Genomic DNA, 23591 nt, shown 5'->3' with positions numbered 1-23591 from the left:
TGATTTTTATTGCAAAACAATCACAAAAAGAATCACAAAATCCTGGAAGGACTGAAGAGATGGTCAATATTATTTAATTTTAAGAATTAGTTGATATTTGAACAGTTTGTGAACAGGTTTTATCAATACATTCTGGCCCTTTAAGAGCATGAATGATCTTAATTTGGCCCAAAACAAAAATGAGTTTGACACTCCTGGTGTAAATTGTGAAGCATTTTGGTTAATTGCTTTTATTTTTAAATGTGCTACACAGATAAAATGACCTTGACATTTTTAGACCTGGATAAATTTGCTTTCACATGAGTCTTTATTGCTAAAATGCATATTTTTATTTTACTTTGACAAGCTAGAAACAGTTTATTGGGGGGGTTGTATATAAAACACCTTTAGCACATTATCATATGCTTCCCCCTATTAGAGGGACTCCAAAATGGAGGATATTTATTTTAACATGACATCAAATGTGCACCGCTGCCTAGATACAGAGTGGGTTAGTTTACCCACTGGCTCGTCTTACCCTAGTCTCCCCTGCATTGTTTTACTGATCACTTGATAAAAATGCCTTCTCTCTTATTCAAGATTGCTGCTCTCTGATCTTAATGCCTCTTTCCTGTGTAAAAATGAAGCTGTAATTTCACTCTGGAAGCTTAAAGAAAACCTCCAAAAATTGTATGTGTTTGCAAGCAGAGAAGGAAATGGACCCAATTACCCACCAGCTTGGCTGGCAGTTTGAGGAGCAGCTACATGCACATTAATTTCACATTAACATCGCACTCGCTCTATTTCTTCACCGAGATCACAATTTAGGCACAGAAACACTTTGGTGTTTCTTTTTCTAATTTTAAATTACAACCTCGTCACTCTGTCACAACAGCTTTTTATTATTATTTTGTTTTGCTACCGTTGTTTGCAAAAATACAAACTGTAGAGCCATTTGTGCCTCAGCACCAGGCCTCCTTTTTCCAATTAAAGGTAAACTGACAGAAGGATGTCGCACAAAGGAGAAACAGACGGTTCACTAAATATTAGAGACTAGACAAGAATACTGAACAGCTTTTTTAGCTTGTGCTAATAAGAACTAGGAAGTTGAATATATCAGATCGTCTGTGAGAAACATGGTGATTATTGAACCATGTTTTATCACAGAAACCAGCAACATTTAGACCCATGCTGAGATGTTCAGTTGTCTTTAAATACTGAGAAATTTCTTGTTTATTGTGTCATGCATTCACATTAATTGCTAATGTTATCAGCTGGCACGTGTTGCGAGATGGCAAACATTTTCATAAAGTCTGATAAATGATGAGCTGTTACATTGGTTGTCACTGCAAATGTGACATTGTAATAGAAATTGTAAATTAGTTTATGCTGTAATTTATCAGATAAATTTTTAAAAAGTTGTGGTTTCAAAACAAAGTTGTTAGTGTCAGATCATCAAAAGATTTTACGATGTATGCTTGATCTGAACCACAAACTGCCTCTTCCATCACAATCTTGCAGACTCTCTGCGAATATTTCCAAATTATGCGTCTCTCTGCAGTGATCATTGATTTGCTGTCTCGTGTTGCAGGCATCGCTCTGGAGAAGGTGTTCGACTACAGCGAGTACTGGGAGGTCACCAGAGGCCTGTACGCTCCCTTCGACTGCACCGCCACCATGAAGTCGGGCAACGCCGACGTCTACGAGAACGAGATACCTGGAGGGCAGTACACCAACCTGCACTTCCAGGTTGATGTCCTTCCATGTTGTCAACTTGACACAGATTGATTTTTATTTTCAATATAAAAGCAAATCGAATTTTATGTCATTCCTCTTTTTTTGCAGAGAACGGTTCAGTTACAAGTATTAGTTCAATTTAGCATCACATTTCATAATGCTGGTACTTTTGTAAGCTTTTGGGAATAAACATTTTGTGTTTTACATCCAATGAATTTTAGAAACAGTTTTCTCTCTTGGCTGGAGAGAAGTTGGGTTTTCTGTGATTCTTTGTTTGCAAAGGAATCTCTGTTCTGACTCATTTTGCTGGATGTTTTTTTCTTCCTCACATTGAATTTGGAACCAAGTAACAGCAAGAAAAAAAAATCCATTTATTTTTTAGTCACTGATTGATTCTGAGTACAATTACAGATTTTTTAAAGATATTTCTTCCCAAAATTTGTGGAAAGTAGAAAACTGTGCAATGCAAAAAAGTATATAAAAAATCCAACCAAATCTTGACAATCAATCAAGTTTATTTGTCTTGCACATTTCAGCAACAATGCAGTTCAAAGTGCTTTAGATTATAAAACATAAACTCATCTTCCAGTCAATAATTACAAGATGATCAAGTCTCACATTGACTGTTTTTTCTTGGTGTATCAGGTTTTCATCTTTTAATATTCAATTCAAATTGAAAATACCTTATTGATCTCAAAGGGAAATTAAATGACTGAGTCAGAGCTTCCAGAGAAGGAGCCGTCGTGAGGCTCGATCAGCCAATCAGAGGCAGATTGGAGAAATGTGTATATGATGCACAGCCAAGGAAAATCTGAAAGGATTGTTATCTTTTTCTTTTAAATCATTGTAGCTAAAAATTAGAGATGCATCAATAAATCAACTGTCTGATAATTTATTCCCAATTTCATTAGTTCTGGGAGAACAACTGATCTTATGTCGTTATCTTTAGCACTTTTGCAGATTAATTAAGTTTGTATGAACCAAAATCTGATTTGGCAGGTCAGGGTTTTTAAAGATCGATGGTCAGCTAGTAAACGTGTCAAACTCAAGGCCCAGGGGCCAAATCTGGGCCGCCGTTGCTTTTTATCTGGCCCTCTAAACTCCAAATTGCATTAATTAACCCCTCCCGTTTTTCACAAACTTGCAAAATTCACACAAAATTAATAGATTGACTAATTTGTTTTCTGATTTTTACAGCAAATTTTTCTCAAAAATTGGTCAAAAACCTTGAGTTTTTGACTTGATATCAAGTCGTAGTCCGTGATCGATGTGGCGAGTAATAAAAAGTCACATTTAGCAAATATTGTAAAAAATTCCTTAAAGATATTTCTAAATTGGCCACAAAAATCTTGGCAATCATTTTGATTGCAAAAAAACAAAAACACACAAATATTCATGAAATCCTGGATGAACTGTTTGCAGAGAAAAGATGTTCAATATTATTTAATTTTAATAAACACTTATAGAATGCTGAAACAAACAGCTAGTGATTGATATTTTAACAATTTAATGGGTTTGATCAATAGATTCTGGCACAACCGGCCCTTTAAGAACATTCAGATTTTTGCAACAGTCCAAAATGAAAATGAGTTTGACACCCCATGGCTAGTCTGTCCCTAATAAACTTATCTTGTCTGTCCAAATTATTTCAAGGACTGTGACGCTTATTGGCATCTATACTAAAGTCGATCCTTTACGTGTGCTGCCACAGGACCGTGGAAACATTTCTAAGATTCTGGGAAGCCATCTCTGTTGCATAACAGGTTGTTTTGACTAAACGTACAGAGATTGACCAAATAATTTCCAGCAGATTACTTTGGTTTTTACCTTGTTATTCCACATTCCCAGTTAGATAATTTAAAGTTATTTCCTAGAGCTGTATACTTAACAAAATAAATAGATAAACAAAAACATACCCGCCTCAGGAAGCAAAAATATGCTGTTGCAAATCACATGTAACAATAGTGTGTGTGCTGATCTTTAAGGCTTCTGAAGATCAGCAATTTGAAGCTACTGACTGGCCAAACATTACTTGACTTTCTTCCTTTAGAAAGGAAGGTAATGAAAGGTTTGTATGTACTGCTCATCCCTGCTGTGGTCTGTTTCATTGCAGGCTCATAGTATGGGGCTCGGAAATAAGTTCAAGGAGGTGAAGAAGGCTTACGCTGAAGCAAACAAACTACTCGGAGACCTCATTAAGGTGAGACGGAAACACAAAAATCCAGGCAACAGCAACCAAACTGCAAACACGTATGTAATGATCCTGGTTTGGGCGTGCAGCTTTGATGGAGAGCTTGGCACAATTTATCCAAAAATAGAAAAATCCTGTTTACAATTTTCAGATTTTACCCTAAATGCAAGGCACAGTGAGGCAAATAGGTCTGAATCCTCTCACAACTGTAAGTCAAGCAGACTTTGCGTTTATAGCAATAAATGCAAAATACACAATTTCACCTGCAATGCTCTGCTGCATAGACAAATATTACTGTGGTGTGTGTTTAATATTCTTCCACCGGCATCTATCACATTTACTGAATCTAATGAACAACACCTCTTGCTCTACTTGCATAACAATGTTGTGCAAGTTTACTCCTCACTAGTTTGATCTAAAACAGATGAAAGAGGATTTTATTTGAATAAACGTATCTATTAATGCAGCAGAGTTGGATTTTTTTATGAAACATAAGAAGATGAAGTACTGCAGGTTCTGTGATGGGGGTAATAGCTTTAGATCCAAAATATATGAATTATAAGGATATTCGGTAACATTTTATTTGATGGGGCGTGCATAAGACTGACATGACACTGTCATAAACATGACATCTGTTATGAACATGGAGGCGCCTGTATGAAAGTCTGAATGTTATCATGAAGTGTCATTCGGTAAATAATGACACTTTTAATGCAAAGTTGCTCTAAAAGATGCATTAAAAGTCCAGTAAAAGTGCCAACTTTGCATTAAAGTGTCATTATTTTGTAAGTAATGCAAAGTTGGCACTTTTACTGGACTTTTAATGCAACTTTTAGAACAACTTTGTATTAAAAGTGTCATTATTTACCAAATGACACTTCATGACAACAGTCATAGACATTCACAAAGGCTCCTTCATGTTCATGACAGGATGTTATATCATGTTTATGACAGTGTCATGCCAGTCTTATGCACACCCCGTCAAATAAAGTGTTGCAGAATATTCAGATTTATGTACCAAAGCAGATTAAACTTAGAAGAATATTGTGTATTTTCAAGGTACATAATGGCATTTTTTACCGCAATCAAGTAACTGTAGGGTATTGTTGGTTCCGTCCCACATCCTGTACATGGAGTATAAGCTCTTGCCTTCCAGTAAAAGTTACAGAAATCCCCAAAAACTAAACTGAATTATTTCAAATGCTCCTTTGTACCCGCCTCCATCAAAATTTTGAATAAAAATTTTAAATGAGCATTACGTTGCGGCCTGGAAGGTGTGCAGTAGCTTTGGTTTTCTGTTAGGCCTGTAAAATAAATCAATGGCAAAACACATGGCGATAGACGCATGAATCAGAAACGCACAGCATTGTGGGGGATGTAGGCAGAAAAAAACACTCTAACCGCTCGACCTCTCACAGCCAGCTGAGCGCTTTTTGGTTACCTAGCAACTCACTCACTGTTTGGTTACCTAGCAACAACCTGTTGAGTAACTGACGCAGCAGCAGTTTAAGGTTTCGCCTCTGTCCCTCGTAACAACGTAAAAATAAAATAAAAAAGCCAGCACTGAGTGAAAACTGTGAATGAAACAGGAACAGTTTGGCCAGATATTTACAACTAAAAACTAATCAATAGTTATCGATATCAACCCATATGAAATGATACCAGCCACATCTTCCAGCCCGATGTTCTGTTGTTTTTAAACTGTAGTCTGTGTTCATATGTATTTATTGTCTGTACAGGCAGCTGATACTACTGTACACATCACACACCTTTGAGTTCATGACAAATTTCCCCAATGGACGATAAAGTATATTCTATTCTGTGTTACCTTCAGTTGTTATAAAAATGCTGTTTACATACCAAACATAACTAAAACAAAATTTGATTTTGCAATTTAACGGTTTGAAATTGGGCCTCTGTCTCTTTAAAAAGCTCCTGCTCTTTCCAGCACTCCTCCTTCACACCAAGGCTCCTCCATTAAGGAGTTTGGACTTAGAAGAAGTTCCTAATCACCTTACATTTTCTCACCAATGTTGTTGATGATACGCTATGAGGCTAATTTCAACAGAGATGAACCAGCAGCAATCTTTTCTGATGGACTGTGTTATCTCTGATGCGACCACAATGGATTAAAGAAGGATTTGCCGCACCTCTGTCTTTTAAAGCGACCATTTTGCTCGTCTAATTCAGTCAGAAATCAGCTGCTCTGTCTTCATTAACACGTTCCCCTGAGCTAACCATCACATCACTAACACCATGCTTGTAGGTCGCTTTATGCCTGAGCTAAAACTGAGTGAAAATTAGATTTTTTACACCCAATTTTCATTCTTTTTGTTTAGTGAGCAGTCATTAATTGCGTTTAATCTAACAACGCCTCAGTTCAGCCAGGACTGCAGTTATTGCACTTTTATCCATCCTCTCATTTATAGTTGGAGCCTCGTTTCAGGCCGGTTCATGATGTCTACCTCCAGTCCACAGTTTGATCTCTTAAAGGAAACTTTAATTGCTATCATGTGGAGTAACGTTATTATCCATTCAACAGTTTGATTTGCACCCAGAATTTACCTCCTGCCTGCATTTCTGTTTCTCATTATCTTTCATTAAACCCTTTGTTTTCCTTCATTATTTACCATCCTCATAATAGATTCATTCCTCTTTTATTGTGTTCACACTCTAATTGTTTTCCTCTTCTCTCTTTATCAAACCTTTCTGGTCTCTGGTCTCTCATTTTGTTGCAAATGTTTATTCCTCAGTCAGCTCTATATCTATTTATCTACCTCCTTGTCTCCTATGTTTTTTAGATTCATGCCTCCGTTTTCCTCTCTCCTTTCCATTTCTGTTTTGCTCATCAATTCTCTCCCCAACTTCCCCACTCTCTCTCCATGTTCTCTATCAATTCAATTAAGACTCTGTGGGCTTCACTGCACAAGCCAATGTTGGCTCCGTGTGCCTACGGGTGCTGCGCTGCTCTCTGCTGCACCCTGTTAGCTTGACAATGCCTGTGTCTCTCTCCCTGTCAGTTTGTCTATAACGGTGAAGGAGTGTGCTTACGAGATGTAGACGTAAAGAGGACAGACCACATAATATGCTGGCAGTATGCAGACCGTCCCCTGCATACCCTTTAAGGCAGAAAGCTCTCAAACTCAAAGCTATGTCTGAAGTCTGCAGCTGCAGCTGAAGGATTGTGCTCGCCAAAGAACTTCATTTGCACGACTTTTCATTTGAAGAACAATGAAATGCAAAAGAAGCTCGTTTTGAGAGGTTTTAATCATCACTGAGGTATTTGCATAAAAGTAATTTGTTTCAAAAAGACTCTTTAGGTTTAAATCTTTTTTGAAGCAGCAGAACATTCACACCCATTCAGGCCTGATGCAACTTGAGCATTTTTAGTTTCCTAAAATTGGTGCCTTCATAGCAATGAATGGAGGTCAAGGCATATTTATAATATCTAAAGAGAGATATCATCATGGTGTTTTCTTCATCATGACTGGCTTTCCACACTAATGACCCAGAATTGCTAGCAGAAATCGTTTATGTCTTGACATTGAAAAGATTTTGACACTTGTGTGTCTTTTCCAAGATGTTAAGTCCCCAAATTTTGTAACTGTACAGTTTGCTACATGAGATGACTTGCATACACGTTTAATGGCTCTGGGATTTGATTTTATATGTTTATGTGAAAGGAAACTGAGTGGCTTCATCTAAATGTTTTGTTTCCAGATAAAAATACAGAACTGCTGTCGTGTAACTTTGAAGTCAAAAGACAACATGACTAGTAGAGGTGATGATGACATAAATTAAATGTTTAGCATCTTCCCACCATAAAACATTACTACTAAAATTTAAGGTAGATTTTCACCAATTTTTGTATAAATTGGTTGTGTTTTCTTGCAAGGCAATTAAAATCTGGAGAAGAATTACCCTAGAAAAAAAAACTGATGGATGAATGGATCAATAGATGGATGGATAAATAAATAGAAACAATAAAACAGGGAATTAAGTCTGGAAGTTTATCAAGACTGTTTATCAGTCTTGATAAAGACTGTCATAAATGCATCAGTAAAAGACATTTTTCTGACTCTTAAAATGTGAATAATTGTTCTTTGGGATCTTTTGCATAACAGACAAACCATAAAGACAGATTTAGTGACATTAGCTGAACTAAAAGCTTAAATCATTGGCAATGTGGCTCAGTTATGATCATTTTAATTAAAAAAGACAGATTTATAGAACCACCGGAGGCTCTCCATTACAAGCAGCAGAATATCTCCTGATCTCATGGTTACACACACAAACGTCACCCATTGTCCAACTTAATGTGCAGAACTGATCACTCTCAGATCAATGGACGCCCTCAGGAGCATTAACCCGGCGTTTCATGCCTCCAGTCTCCACATCATCATCCTCAGAGTTGGTGCAAACTTCTCCCCTCCCATTTAGAAACTGTGCATCAAGCCTCTGTTGTTGCTAATTGGTCCCAAACTACTGAACATGCAAACTGCATGGCTGCTGCATCATTAACTGGATGGATTCAGTCCGATGTAAAACTTCTGTGACTGAACTGATCAAAGCCCCTTTAATGCTGGTAGAGGCTGAAGGTATTTTTACTCCTGTTCTAATTAAATCATAAGGATTTATGTTGAACTGGAACATAAACGATTCAACTCAGCTGGACACACATGAAATTTATAGCTTGTGTGACTCCAACATTTTTGTTCATATCCAATCACAAAGATGTCACAACATCCATAACTTCATATTTTTAGGAAAGAATGAACAACAGTTTGAGGGTAAACATCACCTGCTGCTAAAAATAGTTTCATTAAAAAGAACAACTGTCTGATAGTTACCTGAAATTGTTTTATCCATCCATCCATCCTGTTACAGATTAGTAGTGATCTTTGGTAGTTATTGTTTAAAAAGTGATGAACTCATCCAGTTTGTTGTTCCAAACCAGCTGAATCTGTAACAACCTGCCCAGTGTGAGGCTGCAGTATAAATGCCTCTTTGCCAGAGGATAATTGTAACAACTGATCTTTTTTCTGCTCTTTTGCTGCTTGATATCGTTTTTGCTTGAAGGTGCATTCGCTGAACAGCAGGAATATCAAGCTGAACTCACCTGCACAGATACCCAGCGGTGCAGTTTTAACAATATAATTTCTGACAGAGCTAATGATGCTGCACCATTCAGTGAATTACAGGAGGAAGGATGCCATTAATTGGCATTGACTTGTCTATTTGGAGGTTTTCCAGCTCTCCAAAAGCCTTGGCCCTGTTTATTTTCTCTTCTCAAACTTCTGCTGCACTTCTTTTTTCATCAACCCTTCCTTCCTCCTCTCGTCTTTGCTGAAGCCGTCGCCATCTGAGCTTGATGTGACTTGTGTATATTTTTGTACGGCTGCTCTGTCTTTTTCGTTCGCCTCAGTGTTTCTGCCACTTTCCTTTTGCAATTACAGGCACGTATTCACTCACCTGCACTCTCTCGAACACGCAGTCTGTTACACTTGGAGGTGGAGCACGTCTTGTATTGCCTGTGGGGCTGTAGATGTCGACGGCTCCTGTCTTTTTGCTGCTTTCTTTCTTAATCTGTCCATCCCTTTATGTCTCCTTCTCACTCTTGCTGCAAATCCCCACCATCTCTCTCCTCTTTCATTTAGTTTTATCTCCTCCCTCATCAATTGCTCCCATCTTCTCTCATTTCGATTAGACTTCCTTTATGTATCTCTAATCTTTCTGTCATTCCTGCTCTCCTCCTCTGAGCCTCTTATTATCACTCCTCTCTCCTTCCTCCTCCTCCTGACAGGTACCATCCTTCACTCCACTCCCGGCTTGGCTGGCTTGCATTATTGTCTGTGTGTTTTATTTGCCTCTCGACCCGCACACACCAGCAGATGCACGCTCGCCGTTCTGAGTGATATAATCCTTTTCCCATTAGGGGAGCCCGGGTTTGGATAGAGTTGCATTTCAAAGCAAATGTGAGCAAAGCACACTGACACAGAATGCAGAGGCATACAAGCACACACAATATCGCCGCCATTCTTCCACACACAGACGCAATCGGTCTGCCTGTCCTGCCGCTGCTGCGGCTTTGTAATTTCGCAGATGTGGAGTCATGCATGTCCACTTACTGAGAAATGTGGGTTATAGACGGATGCAGAAGAGTTAGGACGCTTTAAATGGACAGCTAAGTTCTTATCAAGAGGTTTTATCAGTTAGCTGCAATAATCAATTAATCACATGATGTATTAAAATGATGATTAATATTTTGAGGAGAGAACAATTTTGTCTAGAAAGAAATCATAATCCGTTTTTATGGTTTTGGTTGTCAGTAGGGTTTCTTTTTATTTTATTAACAACAAATAAATGCAATTTTTGTTTAAAATAAAATAACAGTTTTATTTTATTTAATAAAATTATAAAATACCTAAAAAATGTATTAGAATTTTTTTCCCCGAAAATTTGTTTTCAAAATACATTTTTGATTTATTTGGGAAATTTTAAATATTTTCCTCAACCAGTGAGTGAATTGTTCTTCACAAAATTTAAGTTTATTTAACTTTGAGAAAACAAACGTGCATTATTGTGTCTCAAAGCAACAATATTGTTGTTTGTAACAGTAACTCTTGGGACAATTCATCATTCAGCTAAATTTATCGAGTTATGCGGAGTCCCTCTAAGTCACGTGTCAAACTCAAGGCCCGGGGGCCAAATCTGGCCCGCCGTAGCTTTCTGTGTGGCCCTCTAGTCTCCAAATTACATCAATTAGTCCCTCCAGTTTTTCACACAAAATCAACAGATCCCCCAATTTTTATTTTTCTGATTTTTACAGCAAATTTCTCTCAAAATTGGTCAAAGGTTTTGGGTTTAAATGACGGCTGCCTCAGCCTTACTCCCCTTACGATGTGAAGAAATGTTCAATATCATTTAATTTTAAGAAACACTTATTGAATGCTGAAACAAACAACTACTTATTAACATTTTAACAGTTTAATGGGGTTTATCAAGACATTCTGGCACAGCTGGCCCTTTAAGAACATTCAGATTTTTGATACGGCCCAGAATGAAAATGAGTTCAACGCCTGTGATCAGTGGTCATCATCTTGTCCACTACAGAAACCAGTCAGGGTGATACAGAAACATACATCAACACAATCTAATTATTGCATCACAGTGTTTGTAGCCATAACTAATAACCAACATCCACCCCTGTAGGACCTTTGTAGGCAACAGTAACAAAGTATTTAAAGTGACTGCATCAAAAACAATTACAATATTTAAAAATTAGCTCAGATCTTGTTCATTTTTAGCCTTTTTCTTTCCAATTATTGTCTAAAAAGGGCTTCAGATATTTGACTTTATATTACCTGATGCTTCATAGGGTGGGCCTCAGGAACTGCAGGTGGCGTCTCAACAAATATTACTCTGATTGAAGTGAAAAGCTGTGAAACACAGGAGGTTTCTACAGCCTTCTGTAGGTTATATTTATATAATATCATCCCAGCAAACATCATTCACCCTTAGATTCCTCCAGAGCCACCATGAAGCTGAAAAACTGGTTTCAAATGAAATTCTTGTACACGAGCCCTCATGTTTGGGCCGCATAGGATCAGAAACATGTAATTGCCTCCTTTCTCAGACCCCGGCATTTTTCTTCGAAGGCCATTATCTGCTCATAATTGTACTTCCAATAACTGGGATTGATGGTTTTGCTGGGTGCGACGTTATTGAGATCAGATGGAGTTGAGTTCTGCTGCTTTTTCTTTTAAACAAACTGTAGAATGTAGAACAAAATAAAAGCTTATAAAGAACATTTATTTCAGCTATCTCTCAAATTACAAAGGATTTTTAGAGGAAGTTTGGATGTTATTTACCTTTTTTCAAGAAAATATTTGAAGGTTCAGAGTTAATATATCTGATATTGCTCCCAGAAAGTCAGTGGTGTCTGGTTCATCAACAAATATCAACAGTCTTGATGTCAATGTGGATCCAGGAATATTACATATTTGGGCTGTGAAAAAGAAGGCAGGAAACAAGAGAGGCTTGAATATTAAAGAAGAAAAAGTGACGAATCTGACATAAAATCAGAGAAATGATGATTAAAAATGCTTTGATCCACACTGAGGCTTCAGATCTGACTGACCTTGTAAAAAGGCTGTTCACAATTTGTAAAATTTATTTTAAACATGAAAAACCAATTTCAACATGGCAGTGAAAGGAAAAAGGCAGACAAATGGTTCTGCTGTATTTTAAAGCAACTCTGAAATTAACTTTTGCTCAGCATTTCCTCCAACATAATGGCCTCTCTAGGGGTTTTAAAAGCCCATTCAAATCACTTAAGCCTTCCTGCAAACAAAAGGGAGAGAAATCTATCATTATCTTTTCAAATGCCAGTCAAACTAAGCTGTAGGTTTTGTAGCAGCGAAGTACACTCTCCTCATTTATCAGGGAGTATTTCTTATTTGTATCATGCTTCAACAAGCACCTAAATCCCAGAAGATTGAGGAAATCCCTGAGGAGTTAGAACGCTTCAGGTTTCACTCAGGACGTCTTGTCAGCAGATGTCGTAAGAAACAGGTGTCGGCTTCAGGAAGTATTTCTCTGAATCCACACCTGCTCAGGCACTTTTTATTAGTTTTCTGCATGGCACAGAGTTTTCAGTTTAAAAGGTTTTATTCGAATCTTTCTTATTACACTGATAAGTTGATGTTTTGGCTAAAAACTGGAGAACAGTGCGGAGGGTGCAGCCTGTTTGTTATAGATAAGTCGACCCTTTTTGCCCTTTTTGAAGCTCTGATTCCCCAGAGGAAAGAGTTTAGAGCAGCTTTGAATCTGTCTCTTACTTCATTATAACAGAAGAGCAATTTCTCCAGTCGATATTCCCATCAGTGTCTCGTTCTGCCAGCAAAGCGTCAGCTAATCAACCTTGTGCAGCAGGAATTGTTGCCGTAATTATGGAACATAAAAAATATTGCTTGTGATTTTAATTCATCTTTCGTTTTCCGCTGCTTTATGTTCTGGTTTATTTTTAAACCCTGAGAAATTATTTTTCCCCTTTGAGTTTGAGTTTTGGTCACAAACTTTGATGGATTTTAATTTTACGTGATAAACCAAACGATATTTAATTTAAATCTGAAAGGTGTGGCATGCCTTTTCATTGAGTATAATCGTATTCAGCTGTGATTATAGCTGCAAACCTTTTGAATAGTGTCTCAAACTGGCCTCTGATGACATTTGGCTTTCTTTTTTTTTTTTTGCAAAATAGCTCAGGTTCAGTCAGATTAGGTGGAGAACAACTCTGAACATTAATTTTGAAGTTTTAACATAGATTCCCCAGATCCTGACTTTGAATAGGACACCATTCTAACACATAAAAGTGCTTTAATCTAAACTGTTGCCATTTTGCTGTAAGTCTCTTTGTTCCAGAATTTCTGTATGTGCATTTTTGTTTTAGGAAATGCATCCCCATAGCATAATGCTGCCACCACCACAATCTAAAGCAAGTAATGAGAGGTTCCTGAGATATAAAGCTCTCGTATCAGTGAGATTATTAAGACAGCAAAAAGATGAATGTTCCCTTAGAAATGTTTAAACGATCAGTTGAGAGGTCGTTCTTCCCCTGGATGTTAATTTTATGTTATTTACCAGGAAACAGACAAACAACAGCGCCTCCTGTTGGCTTGAATCCACCCATAGATAATCGTATGTGTCTCTGTTTCATGTTCTGTCTGGTCTTTTACCTAGAACAGGCTGTTTAACACCAACACTGATTTCTTTCTCCAGGTGACTCCGTCCTCCAAGATCGTTGGAGATCTGGCTCAGTTCATGGTGCAGAACAACCTGACCAGGGCGGAGGTGGAGGAGAGGGCGGATGAGCTGTCCTTCCCCCAGTCCGTGGTCGAGTTCCTGCAGGGACACGTCGGAATACCGCATGGTGGATTCCCCGAGCCCTTCAGATCCAAGGTACTGGAGTTGGGAATCAAACATCCATGGATGCTTCTGGTCATTTAATTCATTTGCATTTTATATTTATGAAGTTATCATTTCATCCTGAACAGCTTTGGGTAGAAAGAGCAGAAATCTGCTGCAGAATATTCTTTGACAACCAATTTTTAAGCAAATATCTACTATTTACATGTAATCTACAGGTACATTTTATTCATAAACTATCATCAAAACAATAATTTAGTTCATAAAGTTTAAATCAAACATGGTTTTAATATTTATTTCTGTTTATGTTGCAAATGAAAATCCCATATTTAAATATCATAGAAGACCAATAAAAGTTACTTAATACAGAACTATCTAAATGTCTAAAGTAAAGGTAGACTTTTTCCCTCCACTAAGCTTTCAATTAATATCCACTGAAATGGCACATTGAAGAGCCAGCTTCAGTTTCAGTGACTTTATGTGGTTTAACCTCCTGCTGGAGGGAGTTGGTAATTATCTGCTGAACAACTGCTGAGTCAGCAGTTTTTCCACCATGAGCTAATAAAAATATATAACTTAAAAGTCTTATTTCGGGAGGAAGCTGGAGTAACAAATTTAAAAATGTTGTAGATGTTATGCTGCTAGCACTTAGCAACAGCTCAGAGGTGGAAGTGGCGCAACATAAATAATCACCCGGGGCAACACGGTGTGCTAAATAATAAAACATAATTTAGCGAAGCTTTGAGGCAGATAATTTTTTGAGTCATTGGAGGAATCGTTGCAGCCCTAACCCAGAGTACCTCAAATCTAACTGAACAAAACCAAAGTTGAATGAAAATGCTTGTCAGCCGTTGAACTTTAACACTTTTGCTCTTTCATGAGAAACGTCAACCTAAATGCATGTTTACAAACCTGTGCTCATGTATTGACATAAAAAAAAAAAAAATCAAAACCAAAATTCTCCCAAAACGCTCTGCTTACATCTGACGGAGTCCTTCAGAGAAGATTGAGGATGGAAACAAAGCCCTGCTCTCTCTCTGTCTTCCTTTCATCCTCGTATCTGTTCTCCTTCCTCCGCGTCAGCAATCAGCCAGGTAGAGCCTCGTGCTGCACGTCAGAGGCCGTCAGCCAGAAGCCCGTTTGGCAGCCTCGCAGAAGCTCGACACGTGAATGAAGAGAAATGTGTCACGCTGTTCCAAACTCCATCCAACAGATCTGAGGGAACTTGACATTTACAGAAAGAAAAATAGTGTTTTAGAAGAAGAAATCTGTTGGTTTGCCCACTTACACACTCACACACACACACACACACGCCCACACCCTGAGCTGTATGTAAAATATGAAATATCGGCTGAGAGACGATACCTGCTCTTTTTAAAGGTCAACTATTTTGTTCTACTCTGAGGCTGCCAACAGTTTGAACACTTTTGCATCTCTGCAGAAACTGAAGGATTTTAATAATCTCTCCTGTCAGCTTCATGTCTGATTTCACTCTGATTTGTTGCTAAATTGCTGCATTATAGGCTTGTCTGTCCAGTTTCTGGTCAAGTCTTCCAGGTAATCATTTCCCTGTGTTTTTGTTGCTTTTGTGAAACTAACTCCTGTCATCCTGCTGACCTTCGCATTTATTCCTCCCACTCCTCATTCTGGCTGGTAACAGGATCAAATGTTTGTCGTTTACTGTCCTTGGAGTCTACAGCCTGGGCAGGACATGATTATCCACTTGTACTCATCAGCATGAATGTTATCTTAACTCTAGGCTATTAATGAATTATTTGAACAATTAATTTAACATATAATATGTTATACTATACATATAGTACTATAGTATTATAATATACTATATTATACATAATATACTAATCTGTTTTCCACCATCTGAGTTTGATGGTGGAAACTTGAACACAGCTGAGTAATCAGTCAGGATTATGATTATCAGCACACATCAAAACTGGGTTTTAAATGTATAAAGCTAGCTAACATTAAGCTTCTGAAACTATGGAAGAAATGTAGTGCCATTAGAAACTTTGAATTTATTTAACTGCTAAAAGTTTTGCTGATTGATTTGGGTTACCAGAAAGCAGGCAAATTTTTGCAGGTGGAATTTAAAGTAAAAATAAAAACAATTCAGGTTTATTGTTTGTGTCTAAAGGAGAAGTTTTGATTCTAATGAGATTATATGTGTTTGTATTGACTGCATGGAACTGTTGCTGTAGCCGCTAGCTGCTACAAGCTAACTGCTACAAGCTAACTGCTTTGCTGTTTCTGAATCTGTGTGTAAAACATGGCGGACGGTTTTGATATCCACATCTTTTTACTGCTGGCAGTGTTCAACAGTCAATGCTGTTAGATGCACTTTTGAATTTGAAAGGTCATTTTCTCCAGTTTTGTTTCTGCTCTTTATTCTGTCCTGATGAGTCATTCATTTTTAAACAGTGCGTCAGATGGAAAGCAAACATTTTTTTGTCTTTTCTGAGTAAATCTTGAACTATAAATATCAGCAAAAGTTTGCATTTAATTTGAAAAGTTTGCTTAAAGTATAAATTTTCCCAGAGAGAGACAGAAACCATCGTCTTTATTCCCACGATGTGTTTAAGTAATTACCTTTTAATCACCTGAAATTTGCTTGTTTTTGCCTCCCCGTCACTTGTTTTTAGCAACAGGGAAGCGGCTCATTTCGTATTAATCTGATTGTGACTACTCATCTTTTGGTGCATTAGCTGTGACTAATTTACATACCTTTTAATTTGAGGTTCATTTGTTAACACAGGCACTTACCCACACACTCTGCCGTTGTCTTTACGTGTCCCACACTTCAACAATCAGCGAGTTTCAGCGGAAGACGTTCTCGGAGGAGAAGACGTTAACGAGCAGGGACTCCAGCGCGCCTGCCATCTTTGAAGTGTCTCTCTCAAACACAAATGACTCAGCTATCTCTGAACTGTTCGCCCTGTGACTAATGGCGTTGCACAAACTCCTTTGTCTGCACATTTCCACAAGGCGCGAGCTAACACACACACACACACACACACACACATGCACCCACCGATAAGATACAGCAGCGGTTTTAATGATATTCAAACACACTTGCTCAGTGTCAACCCAGGAGACTGCATCGTGTGAGTCTTTATCTAAACACACACGGCTCTACTTACACAAAATTAACAAAAGTATGTGAGCTGGGGGCGATGATTAGCAGCGATTCTGTTTAACTAAATCTGACACGTACAGCGAGCCGTGGAGGTGAGCTATAAGCCGATTCTTGCAGGAAACACTGAGGGAGAGAGATTAAATTGTACGGAGATTTGTTCCACTCTCCGGCTTCCACCTGGAAACGAGCTGAAAACTCCAGATATTCAAAACCAGGACAAAAAAAAACCGACAAAAGATATCAATGGAAAATTAAATAACTTGCTTCAATGTATAGCTTATATTTCAAATACTTCTCCTAATTTTGATGAATTCTCTCCAAATTTGAATATTGCATAAAACTAACAGAAATCAGATTTTCAGCACAAAAATGTCATCCTACTGAAACACATGTCCGTGTACTGAACGGTGAATGCTAACACTTGGTCTGGTCTCTTTTTTTTTTACATCGACCTTTTGTTTTAACAGCAGCCATCAACTTCACTGCAAAAATTCAAGCTCTAACCAAGTGTATTTATCTAATTTTTAGTTCAAATGTGTTATAACACTTGAAATAAGACAAAAATAACTTGTAAGAAGGTTTTCAGCAAGCAATATGAGCTTGCTTTAAGTGGATAACTTCTTTATATTGATGAAAAGTGCTAATTAAAAGTGAAATCTGCCAGTGGAACAAGACATTTTAACTTATAAAACGGATTTCCTACTGGGAAACTTGGAGCATCTCCACTACTCCCAGTTAGAACTTTCTAACTGGGAGTAGTGGAGCGGCCATACGTTTCAATATGGCCGCTCCTCTCATCCAGACTAGTAGTCTGTGGTGGAATCCTGTTTATTTTACAAGACTCACATGAGTGTGTCTGAAATCAATTTTACAACTCTAAACTGAACAAATTAAAAGTGATGTTTGCTTTTGGAAAGTAAAGTTTAAAATGATGTTTAGAAAGCTTTTGCTAACGATGTTTATGGGCGCCGCCATTTTGAAATCTCAACATCTAGAACTAGAATGCTGTTACCTCACATCTGACATCAAATCCAGGTAACAAACTGGAAGCAGCATTAACCTGAGGACATTTTTCTAACACACTCCCTCTTTTTTTCTTCCACTAAACCTTCTCTGATTATGCTTGGATGCTTCCATCCAAGCATCTTGGATCTTGTGCAGATAAGAACCAGTTCTGACTTAGCTGTTTGTCTTTCTGTTCAGTTCATGCATCATAAGGCAGGACCGATTCCAACACCAACTCCTAGCTGGTCGAGAGCAAAGAATAGCCTTCATCAGGAGCTGGACTCGGTTTATAGACACTAACGACCTCATGGATAAAAGTTCTGACTTATTTCCCCTTTATCGACCCAATTAAAGGAAAAAGAAGTGCAAAAGTAGAGCTAGAACATCATGCTGTTTATATAGGTTAATGCAGCACAGAGAGCAGCAGGTACCAGTACTATTTACAGCTGAACCTCTAAACCCAGTTTGACTTCATATATAAACTTTGTCATGTCTCCTAATAACACCAAGTTGCTTATGAAATCTGAGTGAAAATGTGGAAATATGAATATCTGTGGTGATCTGCAGTGGTTCTCAAAGGTCACATATCTTACAAAGTGCTTAGAAAAGTCTCAGTAAAAAGATAGATTGTGGACTGTTTTTAACCAGCAGTCCAGATAAATTGGATCCGATTCAATCAAGTATGCGTGGCAATACACACACATGAATACGACACATTTTCTTCCACCTTCAATAAAACATATTGAAAACTAAAATATGATATTGATTTCACAGCAGATCCCATCACTTGGAGGAATGTAAATCCAAAGAGGCAAACTGTGAAGCAACATGTTGCAGCTACTCTAGTTTGAGAATGGATAAAACATTTCTTTTCTTCAATCAGCTCCATCTTCTTTGATGGTTTAATTTGCTTTGTCTGTAAGGAGCAAAAACTGAATTAAATTAAGAGCAGCTGAACGCAGAATCTGTGTGCAGAAGACGAACAAGAACAAGAATGTTTGTTGTCATGAAGTGTCATCTGGGAAATTATCAAATCAAATTTTATTTGTATAGCACCTTTCAGCAACAAGACATTTCAAAAAACATTTTAAAGTGTTTCAGCTGTTTTGCAGTTTTCTGGACGTTTGTTCCAGATTTGTGGTGCTTAGAAGCTGAATGCTGCTTCTTCATGTTTGATTCTGGTTCTTCAGAGCAGAACCAGAACCAGAAGACCTGAGGTTGATACAACAGCAGCAGATCTTTAATGTATTGTGTCGCTAAACCGTTCAGTGATTTATAAACTAACAGCAGTATTTCAAAGTCTATTCTCTCAGTGTAGGGACTTTAGAACTGATGTGCTCTAACTTCCTAGTTTTAGTCAGAACGCCAGCAGCAGCTTTTTTTTAGGCAGGTCTGTAAAGGCACTGTTGCAGTAATCGATGCAACTAAAGATAAATGCATGGATGAGTTTCTCTACATCTTATTGAGACATTAGTCCTTTAGTCCTGGAAATGTTCTTCAGGTGATAGAAGGCCGACATTTTTACGCAAAGTTGCATTAAAACTTCCTTTAAAAGTGTCAATATTTACTGAATGACAAACATTCATGAAGACTCCTTCATGTTTTTGAGAGTTATGTCGTGTTTATCACAGTGTCATGTTTGTATTATGCACACCCATTCAAATCGGTGTAATACTAGAGAGTTACATCGGTTGGTTGGTTTAGTTTCTCTGGAAGACTTGGTTTCAGATTCAAGGTATTGGTTCATTTGTTTGTAAAGGCGTTCTACAGAAAACAGATGTATGTTTTTTTTTTGGTTTTCCTAAATCCTCTCACCGTGTTTAATCCCAGGTGCTGAAGTCCCTTCCACGTATCGAAGGTCGTCCCGGCGCCTCTCTGTCACCGATGGACTTCAAGACCCTGGAGGACGGACTCCGAGCCGCGCATGGGGATGACATCACACCGGAGGATGTGATGTCAGCAGCCATGTACCCCAAGGTGTTCCAGGAGTTCAAGGAGTTCACTTGTGAGTGAGCAAACCTGCTACCAGATCAGTTTTAGCTTTTAATGCAACCCTTAGTTCTGATGTTTTGTGAGTGTAGCTGGAAATACATTAGACCACTGGCTGGAAATGATTTTGTTTGGCATTTTAGAGACGGCGCTTGTGAGTGATTCAGAAGAATCCAGGCAGCTCCGGTATCATTCAGATAGCTGGATTAACCCCAGCTTTATTGCAGTGTTCAGAAGCTCGGCGCTGATGGTTATAAACCACCGCTGCTCCTTTACGAGGCTCGATAATTAGCCCGAGGTGCTTCATTCACAGTTTTGCTGAAGAATGTACACAGCCACAGAACTAATCTCATCTGAGTTTCTGCTAATTACACCTCTGGTTTATAATATTAGTCTCTTTTTTTCCCACACTGCATCTGCTCACAGCCTCTTTGTGTGATTATGAGCACTTCCATGTAAATGTTAAGGTAATCTAACAACAATACAAACTTTTAGGCCCAATTATTTTATCTCCTTCTCTGTTCATTCAGCTAACTTTGGCCCAGTGGACTGCCTCAGCACCAGGCTGTTCCTGGATGGACCCAAGATTGCAGAGGAGTTTGAGGTATTTTTAGATTTTAACACAGTTGTTATATCATCTGCAAGCTAAAACATTTAATAAAAATCTTATGAAGGCATATATTTTCTATTTGAAGGGGAATTTAAACCGTCAGGCGTTGCTATACATTGACTTTATTCTCTTGTGTAGCTCTGTTTTATAATTTTGGTCTTAATTTTAAGATAAAAAGTGTATTGTTTTCACTCCTGAAAATATTATAATGCGCTGCAAACACAAGCCATACATTTTAAAAGACAGTTATCTCTGATGCTGACCGTGTAACCTTTCAATGTTCGTCTCAGGTCCAGTAGGTGTGACAAACACACTCAGGTTTACTGTATGTATTCGAACAAATAAATAGCAGCTTCTGCCCCTTTAAATTAAATAATAAAAAACCCTAAACAAACTACAAACAATAGCTCCCAATAAGCACTTAGCAGCAGTTAGTATTTGTAAAATTAAACCAGGCTAAAATGGACAACATTAAAAACATAAACAAAACATAGCAAGTTTACTCATGAAACACTGTACACTATCAAATTTGTCCAACTTATATTTTAAAATATAATACTTGTAAAGAAAACACAGAGCTGATTCTAATACATATCAGTTACCGACGGCAACAGAAAGAAGGGGGAGGAGCTGTCAGTTACTGGTTGCTACGGTAACCACCAACTGCCAAGAGCAGCGTAACAGAACTTAAAACACTAATAAATGTCTGAAGAAACAACCTGACTAAACAAAATAAATTCAAAGAATAAATAAACACATTTTGACAAACTTCACATTCATAATATTGTTAAAATAAAACGCTGTTATATATGTAAACTTTTGAATTCAGGGAAAGTTACAAAACACTCTCTCTAAAAAAAGTTCTTGCCATGTTTTCTGGCATTTAGCAAATAGAAATAATTTTGGTAACACTACCCAAACTAAAACAAGAAAAGTTTGGTCTGATTTAACTTCAGACAGTGAGAAAATAATTACGTTTGTCTTTTTATTCTGTGTACGTAAATTTCTGTTTTCAACTGTATTACTATTTGCTGACTTCTTCCATTTTCCATTGTCTAAATGTCATGACCTTTCTGGAGCCCTGCCTTCCTAACTCTTATTGTTCCTTTACATCTTCCTAACTATATCTCTACTTTATTCTTCCTTCTTTACTTTGTTTCGTTCTCTTCTTCCATCCTTGTGTCCTTTCTGCCATCCCGACTCTCTTATTTCTTTTCTTCTTTCCTTAAAATATAATACTTCCTTTCTCCTATCTAACTCCTTCCTGGTGTCCTTCCTTTTGTCCTAAAGTCTTCCTTTCCTTGTGTCCTCATCTGCTTCCTTCAACAGTTTCTGTCCTTTCCTTCTCCCTGGTCTCCATCCTTCTTCTTCTCTCTTATTTTCAAGTCAAAGTTTATTTTTATCTGTATAGTACATCTACAACCTCAGCCAAGCGAAGCGCTTCATCTTTCTATCGGCACTACGTCACATTTGAGAAACATCTGCCCAAAGTTTGTAGAGAAGGTTTGTACTTTTAGATTTTATAACACTGTAAAGGACTCGGAAGCCTGGAGAATTACACGAATGTGATAAACTGCAAGAAACACCAAGTTAGGAGAGATTGGGTGAGAAAAAACTAATTTACACTGACTGAAGATTGCCGTTTGCATGCTCTATATTTGATGTGGGTGGAATATAGATTGAAAAAGGGACACAATATCAGGAAAAATTCTTTTTGCATATAAATAGCAGAGCAAATAGCAAAGGAGTAAAATCTAAAACTTTCCTCTTGATGTATTGGCATCTGCCACCAGCCTGGTTTAACCCTAACAACTGAATGAACTCAGCAGAAATATTCTGCAGACTTTTGATTCTGACAGAAAGTTCCTCTCTGAACTGGGCTGTTTTTTGTTAACCAGAAAGTGCAGCTCAGTGGGGGGCATTTCACAAGACTGACAGCAGAGAGCTGTTTGATGAGCAAAAAGTTATGACTGAAGAGTTCAAATCCAGACTGAAGAAAGAGCTGAACAGAGACAGACAGCTGGCGGTAGCCTGAGCAACAGACAACAGTGACTTCTGTTTTTAGAGGATGAAGACGGGCGTCCTGGGGGGTAGCTTTAGAGAGCAGCAGAGAAAATACTGAAAAAAATGCTCAATATTGCTGAACGTTTTGTGGTGAGGAGCTTTAAAAACAAGATGTACAGAATGGGGTCAAATATAGAGGAATAAAGCTAATGAGTCATACAGTGAAGCTGTGGGAGCGAGGTTTAGGTCAAAAGTGAGCATCAATATGGTTTCATGCCAAGAAGGAGACGATATTTTTCTTTAAGGATGCTGATGGAAAAGTACAGAGAAGCCAGAGAGCGGCTTTGTGTCTGCAGCTTTAGAGAAAGTGCAGAGAGAGGAGATGTGGTGTTGCATAAGGAGGGCTGGAGTAGTAGGCTGAAATGATTAATCAGATTAATCGATTATTGAAATACATCTCTGGAAAAATTAAGAGCCCACTTCACTGAACCCCTTTGAAAACCTCGTAGTTATTCCATCAAATATTCATTTCTGAACTCTTCCTGAGTTAAAACATCAGTATTGTTGTTTATAAATGAATATCGACTTGTTTTCTTTGCATTATTTAAGGTCTGAAAGCTCTGCATCTTTTTTGTTATTTTGATCATTTCTCATTTTCTGAAAATAAATACTAAATCTTTGCTTGTAATTTCAGGCATGTTGTCAGTAGTTCATAGAATAAAATAACAATGTTAACTTTACTCAAACATATACCTATAAAAATTAAAATCAGAGAACTGATCATTTTAAGTGGTCTCTCAATTTTTTTCCAGAGCTGTAGTTGTCATTTAATTTAGTATTTATTAATTGCTAAATGGAGTGTGGACTCAAAAAAGGTTAACTGCTGAAATAACGCCACAGTCAGAGCAGTAAATAAACCAAAACTGTAAAAATTTGCATTTAAGATAAAAACCTTCTTTATTTGTGAATATATTCTGCACAAAACTCCTCAAGTTGTA

The 23591-nt window shown here is 37.7% G+C and overlaps 1 protein-coding gene and 1 long non-coding RNA gene across 3 annotated transcripts in view; one reads left to right on the top strand and one right to left on the bottom strand.

The window, feature by feature from the left end:
- The window catches only part of pcxb (pyruvate carboxylase b), a 369757-nt gene that overhangs the window by 331003 nt on the left and 15163 nt on the right, over positions 1–23591 (top strand). For both annotated transcript variants that reach the window (XM_028039331.1, XM_028039332.1), the window contains exons 20-24: positions 1571–1728; positions 3830–3916; positions 13688–13867; positions 19821–19995; positions 20510–20583. In XM_028039331.1, coding sequence (XP_027895132.1) covers positions 1571–1728; positions 3830–3916; positions 13688–13867; positions 19821–19995; positions 20510–20583 — 674 coding nt within the window. The remainder of the gene's footprint in view (positions 1–1570; positions 1729–3829; positions 3917–13687; positions 13868–19820; positions 19996–20509; positions 20584–23591) is intronic.
- On the bottom strand, positions 10879–19041 carry LOC114158026 (uncharacterized). Its single transcript, XR_003598314.1, has 4 exons — positions 16613–19041; positions 14816–15058; positions 11779–11915; positions 10879–11678 (listed from the first exon to the last, which is right to left on the bottom strand). It is a non-coding gene; the product is annotated as an uncharacterized LOC114158026 (long non-coding RNA).

Source organism: Xiphophorus couchianus, chromosome 14 (assembly GCF_001444195.1).
Source record: "Xiphophorus couchianus chromosome 14, X_couchianus-1.0, whole genome shotgun sequence".
Classification (NCBI taxonomy): Eukaryota; Metazoa; Chordata; class Actinopteri; order Cyprinodontiformes; family Poeciliidae; genus Xiphophorus; species Xiphophorus couchianus.
Note: the sequence above shows the minus strand (reverse complement) of the source record. Positions and strands in the feature narration are given on the sequence as shown.